This window comes from Ipomoea nil, unplaced genomic scaffold (genome assembly GCF_001879475.1).
Source record: "Ipomoea nil cultivar Tokyo-kokei standard unplaced genomic scaffold, Asagao_1.1 scaffold0179, whole genome shotgun sequence".
Taxonomy (NCBI): Eukaryota; Viridiplantae; Streptophyta; class Magnoliopsida; order Solanales; family Convolvulaceae; genus Ipomoea; species Ipomoea nil.
In genome coordinates this window covers 656,429-669,641 of record NW_017616607.1, presented here as the reverse complement: position 1 = coordinate 669,641, position 13,213 = coordinate 656,429, and the positions used below count along the sequence as shown (strand labels likewise).

The following is a 13,213-nucleotide window of genomic DNA, read 5'->3' as shown; positions in this document are numbered from 1 at the left end:
CTTTTTCCTGAGCTTGAGAACAACACATTGAATAACAAAAATGCCCTTCATTTAAAAGGTCAACAGATGGAAATTTTGACAGAGGATCAAAATTGTCCTCGTCACAAAAAAGTGTGGCAAAAATATTTTATGGAAGACTAAAATTATCCAAATCACTATAAGTCTAGGACAAAAAATGTCTTCTACTCTTTTATTTTCCAAATAATCAAAGATAAAAATTGACAATTTAAGTTAGTTTATCTCTTTGTGATCCTTTACTAATTAAAGTCACAAGGCAAGATTTACTTAATGCACAGTGTTATGTAGTGTTTGCAAACTCCCCTCTAACATCCAAAAAGATGTGAAACATAATTCAGGAACAAATGATGATATAAGCTTGTCAAAACTGAGAAAGAAGACATTCTCGATTCTAGATTGAATTAATCCAATAACGAAAATGTCGAGGTTTAGGCACTCTCCCTATGAGCAAGTTTACCATTCTAATTTCCACCAGCTTCAATAGTAACATTTACAAACAACAAACGGCATTCGAAAAAATCTTTGTTCATGCAATGAATTATATTGTTCCCCAGATCCGAAGTGAAAATTTTGTTGGGGGTGGGGGGTGACCTGAGCCTGCGGGTGCTAGTCCCTAGATTGGAATTGCAAATCAGGAATCAACCTCGGAATCCGATTCTGTCTCTGATTCTGATTGGAAAGGCTTTAGTCTGTTGGTATTGGCTTCTAATGGAGGAAGTCCGTCATCATCGCTCAAGTTTTCAATATCTTGTGCCTGACAAGTGTGCGTCACAAAATTTTCGCTTGAAGTTTCTACTGCTGCAGATTTGAAGATTTCAGGCCTGCTTTGAAACATCACAATAAACGCGACATTCCGAAGCATAGAATAATTTCTCAATGTAACTATAAAAACCATGTCTTCATCTCTATAAATAAAAGCCTTTTCTAGAACAAGCGTGTTGCATTCAATGGCATAATTCAATTACGCAAGCAAAAAAGATGTCATTGTTTTAAAAAAAGTTCCAATAAAAGATGCAAACAGAGAAAAAGTATTGAAACAACTGCATTAGTTTAAAGCACTCACCATTCTGGAGACTTTTGATACTCACGAACTTGATCATAGAAGAGCACTTGTGTAACAATGCAACCCACTTTTCTACCTGACTCCATAGCCTCCTCTCTCCCACTCTCATCGACTACAACAAAGTTCCCTATTCATTCCCAGAAAAGAAAAGAACCTACAAATCAAAACTTCATATTCACTTTCACTTTCCTCCCAAAATAAAAGCTAAAAATTGATATACATGCAGAAGCTATTCTCTTAATAGAACAAACCTCTTTTAATCCACATGCTCTTTTGAAACTTAGCTGGGAAAATTGCTAATGACTTTTCACCATTTGCATCCATTACCTTTACATTCAAATAATTTAACTTAGAACCATGAAATACACAAAGCATACATATATGCAAATATTGTGTGTGTGTGTAGAAAGAGAGAGAGAGAGAGAGAGAGAGAGAGAGAGAGAGAGAGAGAGTTGGAGAAGGAGAAGGAGAGTCACCTCGATTAGATTGGAGCCACGGAGGTCAACTACTTGCATAATGCTTAGGCCTTGTTGAAGGATTGCAGTTTTTTCTTTCGCAGCCCTCTTCAAATTCTTTCTTCCTCCTTTCATGGGTTCTTATTCTTTTCCCCCCTTCTTGAAGTCAATCCAGCAGAGACTTAAAAAACACAAAACAACATAAATTAGTGGCTTGAGTTTGATAAATTTATAGTGGCTCGAGCTCGATGGAGCTTTAAAATTTATGCTTGAGTTTGGCTCGGTTTTTTTCGGTTTCGAAAAAATGAAACTATTTGGTTTAACATTCTAGTTCGGTTTAGTTAGAAAAAGTTCAATTTCGGTTCAGTTTGAAAAAGTTCAGTTTCAGTTCGGTTAGAGAATCCCAACATTTCCTATTTTTCTAGTACAAATAATTATTTACAGAGTATTTGTTTTCACTAATAATTTAAGTTTCAAAGTACACATATAGGAACAGTGAACACTTGAATAGAAAGGCATTTATAGCTACCTAATTTACAACAGAACCTCCTCTGATTGTTTCCAAGTAAATAGTTCAAATCTAGATACAGTAATCAAATAGTTTCTTATATAGAGGTATACTGAAAACTTTAACAGGATTGCAATTAAAAACCATTATATGTATGATGATATTGCATACACCTTTAAATTTCAAGAACCACTATATGGTAATAGAGTTTTAGCAGTTCTAAAGGCAAGATCTTTTGTCGTATATGTGTATAAACATCACAGCTAAGAAAAATATAGCAGTTCTAAAGACAAGAAAGGATACTTGAACTAAGATTTGCAAGATCTTTTGCCATAATGGCTTCATCTTTATTACACTCCATTCAAAAAATCCCAAATGGTGTGTAGACTAAATGTTGCTCAATTTCACTTTAGATATCAAAGCCCAAAATTCTCAGTGATTATGCATATTTTGCAAACAGAGGAGGTATTTATACACCAACATATATACACAAGAATAAAAGTGAACCATTGATGCTATAGAATTGAAACAAAGAAACAAAAAAGTGGGAAAAGTATGCAACTAAAACTGTATCTATAGAAACTACAGAATAAATATAACAACCCAATGAATCAAATTAACTGACATTTACAAAAGTAATTTGCATTAGCATTGGCTTGAAAATTCCATTTCCATCACACATCTTAACACAATTTGAATTCTCTTCCGTTTAAGATCAGTGATTCTGCATATTTTGCATTCCTTAGTGATACTGCATATTTTGCATTCTTTAGAAACCCCAAGGTAAATTGCCTGAAAATGCTTCAAAAACAACCTAGATCCCACAACCAGTACCATTATAATCCAACAGTGCACCATTTTGCATTTTTACACACGAATGACCGCAGAACCTTTTGGAATTTCCTTAACCAAAAAGGATCACGAACAAATATGAACAATAGAGAGGTGCAAAACATTACCAAAAAAAATAATAATAAATAAGAGAGACTTCCTTCATTCCACAATTGCTCCTCAAAAAGGCTACAATCCCTGTAACTAATCCAATTCAGTCAAAAGCCCAATTCAAGAAATAGATACTTATACACCATGTGATCTCTAACTCAAAAAAGTAATATCAAAACAACCGAAAATACAATCAATGAAAATAGAAAAGCAAATTTAAAATGATCCAACTGCAGCTAACTAACTATACATATACCAAAATCCTAATCCTTCATCTTCCTCCCTATCATACAAAAGTGTCCAATTTCATATTCCCAAGAAGTCTAGTATTAGAAGAAAACAAAGAATGAATTAAAGATACCAAAATATACGGTCTTTTAATAGTGAAATAGGGGCGAAAATCAATTTTGAAAGTAACACGGAGAATTGAGGAAAAATATAGTAAACACTCTGGATTTTACAAATATTATATAAAGTAGTTAAGTGAGAAACGCAGAGCATGCACTCTCGGCTTTCAATGGGGGCAAATGTTGGGGGATTAAAGAAATTAGGAATTTAGGGATTAGGGATTAGGGATTAGGGTTTAAGGTTTTGATTAATAGCAAGCGAGACACTAAGAAGTGAGAATTTTGAATTAAGGAAGTAAGTGAAGTAAGCATACATTATGTAGTTTGAATTATGATGTGATGCAGCGAGTTTGGAGCGATGATGGTATGAGCCTATGAGGGCAGAAGGCGGCGCATTTGGCACTGAAATCTCTAGGAATGGCTAATGCTATTGATGATGAGGTTGAAAGCATTCACCCACCGCTGTTAATGGCTGCGGCTGATGATTCGGATTTCAGAAGGGAGGTCGTGGATGTTTAATTGACGCACTAGTCCTGTAGACTGTAGTAAATACTCTGTTTATGTAGCAATGGTGCAGGCGTGAGGTGTGAGGCGTGAGGCGTGCAGGCGGTGCAGCGATATGGAGGCGGCTGAACTGCGGTCTGCAAGGAAGTGAAATTTGAAGCGGGAGTAGAATTGCACAGCGCAAATGAAGATCAACCCTAGTTTTTTTTTTTTTTTTTTTGGTTTAAGTAGCCATATTGGCTACCCATCAGCCCGTTGGGCAAACATGATGGAGGGGACTATTAGACTCAGATTGAGAGCCTGCCACCCTAGTTATATCGTGTACCATGGTGCATAATTGACTGTGCACCGCGCGTCAAAACAACGACGTTTCTGCAGTTATAAGGGAGTGACACTACAGTGTGTCTAAACCAACACTGTCTCACGTATTATTTTTATATTCTCAAATGAAACAGCAGTTATATCAAAATGATACTGTAGTTGTGGTGAAATGAAACTACAATATATATAAAATGAAACTTAATAACATTTCACATATTTGAGTGTTTATTGTACAATGAAGTTGTAATTATGTTGAAATGATCATGTAGTTGTGTTTTAATGAAACTATAGTGTATATAAAATAAAATTAAATAACATTTTCACATATTTGAGTGTATAAATATTGAATGAAACTGTAGTTATATCGAAATGAAACTGTAGTTGTGTTGAACAGAAACTGCAGTGTATACAAAGTGAAACTGAAGAACAGAGTTATTTTTTGCGAAGATTCTGTTTCTTTTCATTAAACAAAACGACGTTGTTTTGATGCGCGGTGCATGATCGATCATGCACCGCGGTGCACGATATAATTTGCGATGTATAAGCAATCAGGTTCGCTGATTTCTTCATCAAACAACAAACGAAATGTTCAAAGGATGATAAGATTTGAATATATTTAAAAATTGTGAATCTTGAATGCAGGATAAAACCTAATCGGTTTCTACTTATTTTTAGAACGAATTAGCCATCTGTGTTTAATACTGTATTAGAAACAGAATAAACAATAAAAACAGTGCATGAAAAGTAAAATGAACCAAAACACTCCTACGCCTGCGGGACCACACACAGGTGAACCCAACTCCACTAGATGATCAAAGATGTTACAAGGTTCAACATATTTTCATACAACTTATATGGCCTAATCTACTATACCAACCACTCATCATCATCTCCTCCTGAGTTGGTACTACTCCACCTATCATTGACCTATCTAAAGGATACTCTTCCGTGAACAAGACCAGACTACAACATAGCTTTGAGCTAGATAGCCATTTACAAAATAAAGAAGGTTGAAATATTCAATAGAATTAACACATGTAAAACAACGGAAATAAGACTAAAACAGCAGGGAGATAAGAGGTGACATTTAAATCTCTTTTTCTTCAGCATTTGAACTCTTGAATTTTCTCCAATTTATAATTGAATATATTTTGCTAAGCACCTTGTGCTCAGATGGCATGTAGTGACCTCTCTCATGTGGGAGGTCATGAGATCGAGCCGCTTCAAAAAAAAAAAAACTTATTTCTGACATAATCTCCCCAAATTAATTAATACAACAACTAACTAAACTTTAATTAATTTAGACTAACAAATAAAATTGCCAATATACTATTTCGCATTTCTCCCTTTGGCAATTATTTGTCAAAACTACACACATACAATTTCATGCAAACTGGATAAAAATTTCAACATTATATTTTCATGAAAACATGTGCCTTAGGATATGTCGTATGACAAGCAGTGCTATTCATACAAGATTAGTAATTAATTAATTGTGCCAAATGATTCATCAACCAACATGCACCCAATTCATCATTCAATCAGCATAAATCAACATACATTACCAAATATATAGTAAATTTCTATTTTGGTCCACTGACTATTGAACTTGTGTTAATTGTAACACCTGACTTTCAAAACTATTAATTTAGTACATTAACTATGCAATTTTTATCAATTTTAGTCACGCCGGTCAAATGTGACCGAATTTTTTTTTTTTTTTTTTTTTTTTGAAGAAAGAACTTAATGCATTAAATCAGAGAGGATACAATTAACCAGATAAGGAGGAGGGTTATCAAACCACTCCCCGCAACCCGAATCAGAAACGGCTTCCCGAGCAACATCGTGGGCAACAGGATTCGCAGATCGCTTAACAAACAGAAGTCGACACCATGTATAGAGGTTGCCACTTCTTTACTATCATCTACAACTAAACCAAAAGAAGAATAAAACGAGTTCCGAGTGTAAAGCATAAAAAACCAATTGAGAGTCTGTTTCTACATCCACATCTCCCATCCCAGTGTTCTTTAACCAGCTTAGCGCCTCGCGAATACAGAGCACCTCCGCTACTTCAACAACATAGTTTCCTGGTTTAGATAGTCCCTTGACAGCCAAAAAGTTTCCACCATGATCCCGTAGGACCCAACCCATTCCCATCGTGTTGCCATCTGCACCAAATGTCGCATCCATATTTAACTTTAGTCGACCTATGGTAGGGGCACTCCAGCGTGCAACGTCAGGTCCGTCGTGATCAACACCATCCTCCGACTGCTCATTCGCTGCCTTCCAATTCCTCCAAAACATAACCGTTGAATCCACCATTGTTTTGGAGTCAAAAGCTTTGGCATTCCACACGCTACTGTTTCTGCTATTCCACACCCCCAACAAATCATCACAAACAGACACCTTAATTCACCATTTAGCTTAGATAATAATGTAAAAAGCCATTCTCGCACAGTACCTTGGTTAATAGCTCCAGAAGGTAAGCCGAATGCCTGCCAAATAGAAACAATCTGCGGGCACTGTATGAACATGTGGTGAGTTGTCTCAGTTACCTCCCCTCACATATGACACAACAGATTACACGCTACGCGCTTCATAGACAATGCATCACAGATTCACAGGTGGGTAGAACTGTCATTGCGAGTTGCCAACAAAAAATTCTGACCCTTGGTGGATCCTGCAGATTCCAAATTAGGTGCCAAGGATTATTCTCCGTGAACTCTCCTACCAACTTCCTATAGCATGATTTTACCGTGTAAACGCCCTTAGGGTCCCCACCCCATACCCATTTATCTGGAGGTTTCGTAAGCTTACCAGTATATTAAGGATCGCGTCTGCATCCCGTGCGTTGAACACATCCCTCACACAGTCTGCGTCCCATTTTGCTTCATGCATGGCGAATAAAGAGGAGACCGGTGCTGATTTAATAGTGCCATGCAACTCCGTGGTAACATATGGGTTATCCGAGAGAGGGAGCCACGGATCACCAATCTGCGTGCCTCTACCGTTTCGAGCAGCCATCCTTCATCGCTCTCATAGCCTCCACCACTCCCCGCTACAGGAATGAAAGATTGCTGCCTACAGATGCTTCAAACAGAGAGCAATTGGGGTAATAGCGTGATTTATATACCTTGGCCACAAGGGAATCAGTACGAGTGAGGAGCCTCCAAACCTGTTTATCCAAGAGAGATAGATTCATCTCCCTCAGACGTCTAAAGCCCAACCCTCCTCTCTCCTTCTCTATGCACAACTTAGTCCAAGACTTCCATCGAATACCTTTACCACCAGTGACCGTGCCAGACCACCAATATCTGTTCAAAATAGACTCAATTTCGTTGCATAACCCAATTGGCAATAAGAAAACAATCATGGCATAACACGGCATTGCCTGTAGCACATTCTTTAAAAGAACCTCACGCCATGTTCGTGAGAGGAATTTAGAATTCCAGCTACGCACGCGACACAAAATCTTTTCTTCCAAGAAGCCCAAGATCATCTTTTTATTCCGACCCACCAAAGAAGGCAACCCAAGGTATTTCCCGGTAGCAGTTCCGTGCTCCACTCCCAGAATATCAATATATCACCTCCCTCCTGCAAGTCTGAGCAACATTATCACTGAAACAAACAGTTGACTTTTCATAGTTAACACATTGGCCCCAAGCAGATGCATATTTGTCCAACACTTCCTTCATCTGCGTACTCTCCACACTGTTTGCACGAAGGAACAAGAAGCAGTTATCTGCAAAAAGAAGGTGTGTTATAGATGGCGCACCACGAGCTACTCTTACCCCATGCAAGAGTCCATGTCTCACCCTATGTTTAATGAGAGCACTCAGACCTTCGGCCACTACCAATAATAGGTATGGGGAAAGCGGGTTGCCCTGCCTGAGCCCCCTCCCGGGCACTACGGGGCCGAGCTGTGCCTGCTCGTGGAGTATATGATAGCTTACAGAACTCATAGTCTCCATAATGATATCAACCCATTTCTGTACAAACCCCATTCTCAAAAGAACTGCCTGCAAGAACCGCCATTCTACCCAATTGTACGCCTTGCTCATGTTCACCTTCAAAGCCGCAACACCCTCCTTACCTTGTCTCCTACGCTTAAGATAGTGATGGGCTTCATATGCTAGCATTATATTGTCAGTAATTAATCTCCCCGGAACAAATGCACTCTGCGAAGGGGAGATCAAGCCATCAAGCAGTGTCTTCATTCTATTAGCAAAAACTTTAGCCGCCACCTTATAGATTACGTTGAACAGAGCTAGTGGTCGAAGGTCCTTCATAGACACGGGGCTAGGCTTTTTCGGTATTAGAACAATGTAAGTGTCATTCGCCTTAGCCGGCAACTTGGTAGTGTCCAAAAAACCCCTTTAGAAAAGAGTCAAGTCCCCACCAAACACCCAGTAGTGACCGGGAAATTTTAAGTCAATAATTAAACATAATTGGAAGGGGCAAATTCGTCATTTCTTGTTCACTCCGATTTGGAAAAGCCATTGAAGACCAAAGCCACCGACAACTTCTCCTCTCACTCAATTCTACAGATAGTGATGCGTGCCTTATCAAGTCCAGCCACCATTCAAAAATTATGATGTTTGGTGGTCTCTTTCTGATTCAAAATATGCTGGAACCGCTTTGTTTGTCAAAAAGTGTTTCCAACCAAAGAAGGTTTCATTCTCGCTTGACGGAACAGGTGCCTTACTACTAAACCTCTCATTCTTATAATTCCAATGATGCATAACTTTTCAAATCTCGTACAATTGCTTGAAATCTGAGCCTTTATTTTGCTCCATCTGAAATGTTTTAAGTTCATTGTGGTTTATAGCCAACATCCAGTTTATATGTATGCATCCGAATCGTTTTAGAGTCTTTCCTTTAGTTCTGGCATTTTATCTCTTTGTTGAATTAAATTCTAACATTTTATAATCTTTCCGAATCAGTGTCCTCATTTGATCCTTAATATATATATATATATATATATATATATATATATATATATATATATATATATATATATAGTTGAGTTCAAATGAGGACCACTATATCATAAAGAACCGACCGTGAGGACTGATGTAGTCGTGTGCTATTAATTTGTACTTGTAATTCACCCGTGCATGGGTAAGTAAAATTATTATTTTAAATTGTTTAATATAATAATATTTTTGAGCTTCCATTGGTCAAGTATTTATTATTTTTATAGAATACAAAATTAAAATTAAAATTAAAATTAAAATTAAAATTTTGTATGGTTAATATAATCTCTAATTATGTGCATATTCAAATAAACTTATAGAGAGAATTTACATAATTACATTGATTTATTCTTAATTGTATTTCATCTATATTATAATTTTCACAATACGAATAATCACTAAGATAATTACATTTGAAAAGCAAATTTCAAATTTTGTATGAGTAAATTTAAACTCTAATTGACCACATTTTTTATATGATTATATAATATATAGCTATTTTATTTTTCAAAAGTACATTTTTTATATGATTATATAATATATAGCTATTTTATTTTTCAAATGTTGTGCTTTATTATTATTATTTTTTATAATAAAGGATGTTGTGGCATTAATTGTAACATTAATTACTTCCCAAACCATATAGCTTTATTATAGTTAGGATGTCATGTGCATGACCAAATGTAGTTGTGTGCCATAATTTGTATGCCGTGTGCATAGGTTTGTTAATTAATAGAGTCTGGGTTCGAAACCTGATGTTTACATATATTCTTGTGTGTCATTGTGTATTAAGTTGTGTTCCTGATACTGATTTATCGTGTGCCCGTAATCAGTCCGTACAGTCCTCTATATATTGTGGTCCTCACATGAACTCAACCATATATATATATATATATATATATATATATATATATATATATATATATATATATATATATATATATATATATATATATATATATATATATATAACATGTCTTTCCATGCATAAAAAATGATGATTAATCTCATCCATTTGGATTGATCAATAACTAGACTAGAAAATAGGTGAGATGGGTGGGGAGAGAGGATTGAAAAAAAAAATTGTGATATTTTCGTTGTTATTAAGAATTTTGGATGGTATTTGATAAGTTTGATAGTGCATTCAAAATTTAAAAAGAGTGTATTAAAGTTTGTTGACTTGTAAGGTATTAATACAAATTATGGTAATTAATAAGCGTATTATAGATTTTCAAAAAAAAAAAAAAAATAAGCGTATTATAGTATAATAGAATATAGAACCAGTAACATATTAATACAAGTTATAGTAATTAATAAGCGTATTACAGTTATTACAATATTAATGTGAACTACTTTTGAATAAATCATGTCATGAATTGACTACAAAAATCTTATAAATATACTTTATTATATTTCCCACATCCTACTCTCTCTATACTACCCTCTTCGCGTCTTACTTTCTATCTACTATGTAAACAAGCATGAATCCAACAACAACGTTATTCGTATTGTGAAAATTATAATTACTTAGGGTTGGGATTCAGCCTTTTGAAAGAATGAATCCAACAACAACGTTATCCATGTTGGCTTTAGTTTTTTCCTTGGTCATTGCTGCAGGTGACCATATTTATTATTTCATTTAATATAACAGAGGCAAAAGGTATGTATTAAATTATATTTATATTGTAACATACAATTGTGACACAATGCATTCAGGTGCTGAACCATTTGAGAAATCTTCATTCAATTTATTAATGATAGAAGAGTCAAAAGAAATGCTAGTGCCAGTTGTTGAAACAAAAATAAAGTTAAGAGATATCAACGATGTCTTTGAGCGACGACCACTAGATGATTTTTCAAAGTGTTTATTCTGCAGGTGTTGTAAGAAATCTGATCCGAAGAAATACTTTCCGAGGAAGTGTTGTTTTCATCTCAAATGCAACCTTATCTTTTGTAACTGGGTGGCCATCGCTTGCAATTGTGACAATTTTAAAAATTTACTTTAGAAGTATTTAGAAAGAATCTATTAAAAATTTTAAAATATTTGTAATGGAAAAATTGAATATGTAATGGAGAACCTATCAATTTAAAATTATGAGTTGTTACTCCTCTGCCTCAATCAAATCTTCTTCTTTTTTCTTTTCCATATTTTCTACAAGAATTTTTTTTTAAAGAAAATATTTATTTTTTAGTGTTATGTTCAATAAAACTTTTAATATATGTAAAAGTATTGTGACAATTCATGTTAATAATTACATGGGTTAAAGCAAGTCATGACCTCTTTTTTTTTTTTTTTTTTTTTTTTTTTTTTTTTTGCTTTCTTTATCCTTTTTTTTTTTTTTTTTTTTTTTTTTTTCAGCTCGGTGGTAAGAAATGTGACTTGCAAAACTTAGTGCTGTGAGCTTCCTCTCTTTTGATAATCAAACAAAGTGGGGTTTCAAAGCTTGTAAATTATTCTCTTTTCTGTTTTTTTTCAAAGTGGGGTTTCAAAGCTTATAAGATTTTTGTAGTCAATTCATGGCATGATTTATTTAAAAGTAGTTCACATTAATATTGTAATAACTGTAATACGCTTATTAATTACTATAACGTTATTCGTATTGGAAGAATGAACCCCAACGTTTGGCGAAAAATGATTTTTGGAAAACATTTTCTGGGTTTTCAGTGTTTGGATGTGCCTGGAAAATTATTTTCCGTTGACTTTGAAAAATATTCTTGTTTTGGACGAAAATGACTTCCCATCTTTAAACCAACATCACACCACTACCAACTTTTACACCAACATCACACCACTACCAACATCATTAGCACCATACCACCACCACCTCACTACCATTATCACCACCACCACCAACACCAACACCGTCACCACCATACCACCGTGCCACCCCGGCCACCACCACCGGCATACCACCACGAATTATTATTATTACGTAGTATTTTTTTTTGAAGGAACCAGTTATTATTATTATTATTATTATTATTATTATTATTATTATTATTATTATTATATAACAAATAACACAACTACCACTACCACTACACCACCACCACCACCATTACCATTACTATTACCAATGCCACCACCACCACACTACCACCACTATACCACTATCGCCACCACCACCACTATACCACTATCACCACCACCACCACCACCACCACCACTATACCACTTATTATTATTATACTAGTTTTTTACGCACATTGCGCGATTGGGATAATGCCTTAATGTTTGTTTTTTTTTTTTTTTTTTAAATAAGTACTTTAAAGTATATCAAAGACAATATTATATTGGAATTGTTCATGCATAGATAATTGAATGTTGAATTTGCGTATTTAAATATGTAATTCTAAGTTTACAAATGCAAGATAATATAGTCAAGGTTGATTATAATTGTCAATAAAATAATTGTATAGGTATGGTTGAAATCAAATATGGAACATAAGGGAGATCAAATAAAAATTAGGGCATAAAATATTAAATATATACTAATATTGAAGAGCTAACTACTGATTGCCAAGGACATTGCGAGGTAGTTTTCCACTTCAATTTGTTGTGTGATTTGAATACTCTTTTTGCCAATATATCCCCCAAGTAGTTAATATGATTGGCTCAATTATATTTTTTTAAAACAACTATTATTATTATTATTATTATTATTATTATTATTATTATTATTATTATTATTATTAAATATATGTATACCCTTAGGTCATTTTACATGTTAATCTAAACAGCTAATTTTATCAAATATCTTTTTACCAATCGTTGATATAATTCGCTGGTCAAATCCACAAACGCTAACCGCTAACTGCTGATTGTCAAGCAAGGACATTGCGAGGTAGTTCTCACTTCAATTTGTTGTGTGATTTGAAACTCTCTTTGTCAACAAATCCCTCAAGTAGTTAATATGATTGACTTTATTAATTTTTTTTTAAAATTTTTTTCATGGTATTAATAAAATACTTGGTAAATAAATATATAGCATTATTTTGTAATATAACTTTGATATTTAGTTAAAAAATAGTGCAAAAAAAAGATAAAAGACAATGTAGGGAATATAATCAATTGATGA

At 34.6% G+C, this 13,213-nt stretch overlaps 2 protein-coding genes and 1 long non-coding RNA gene across 3 annotated transcripts; 1 reads left to right on the top strand and 2 right to left on the bottom strand.

The window, feature by feature from the left end:
• Window positions 1-376: 376 nt before the first annotated feature.
• LOC109178860 (probable RNA-binding protein EIF1AD) lies at window positions 377-3,988 on the bottom strand. The gene is made up of 5 exons (XM_019328414.1): window positions 3,648-3,988; window positions 1,558-1,717; window positions 1,333-1,408; window positions 1,082-1,208; window positions 377-839 (listed from the first exon to the last, which is right to left on the bottom strand). The coding sequence occupies exons 2-5, from the start codon at window positions 1,669-1,671 to the stop codon at window positions 650-652; spliced, it is 507 nt and encodes a 168-aa protein (XP_019183959.1). The 5' UTR covers window positions 1,672-1,717; window positions 3,648-3,988; the 3' UTR covers window positions 377-649.
• A 3,228-nt stretch (window positions 3,989-7,216) lies between these two features.
• Window positions 7,217-7,546, bottom strand: LOC109179193 (uncharacterized mitochondrial protein AtMg00310-like). Its single transcript, XM_019328754.1, has one exon. It carries the CDS (start codon window positions 7,544-7,546, stop codon window positions 7,217-7,219), a length of 330 nt encoding a protein of 109 aa, XP_019184299.1.
• Window positions 7,547-8,698: 1,152 nt separating this feature from the next.
• Window positions 8,699-11,241, top strand: LOC109178870. Its single transcript, XR_002053780.1, has 2 exons — window positions 8,699-8,854; window positions 11,011-11,241. It is a non-coding gene; the product is annotated as an uncharacterized LOC109178870 (long non-coding RNA).
• Window positions 11,242-13,213: the final 1,972 nt, after the last annotated feature.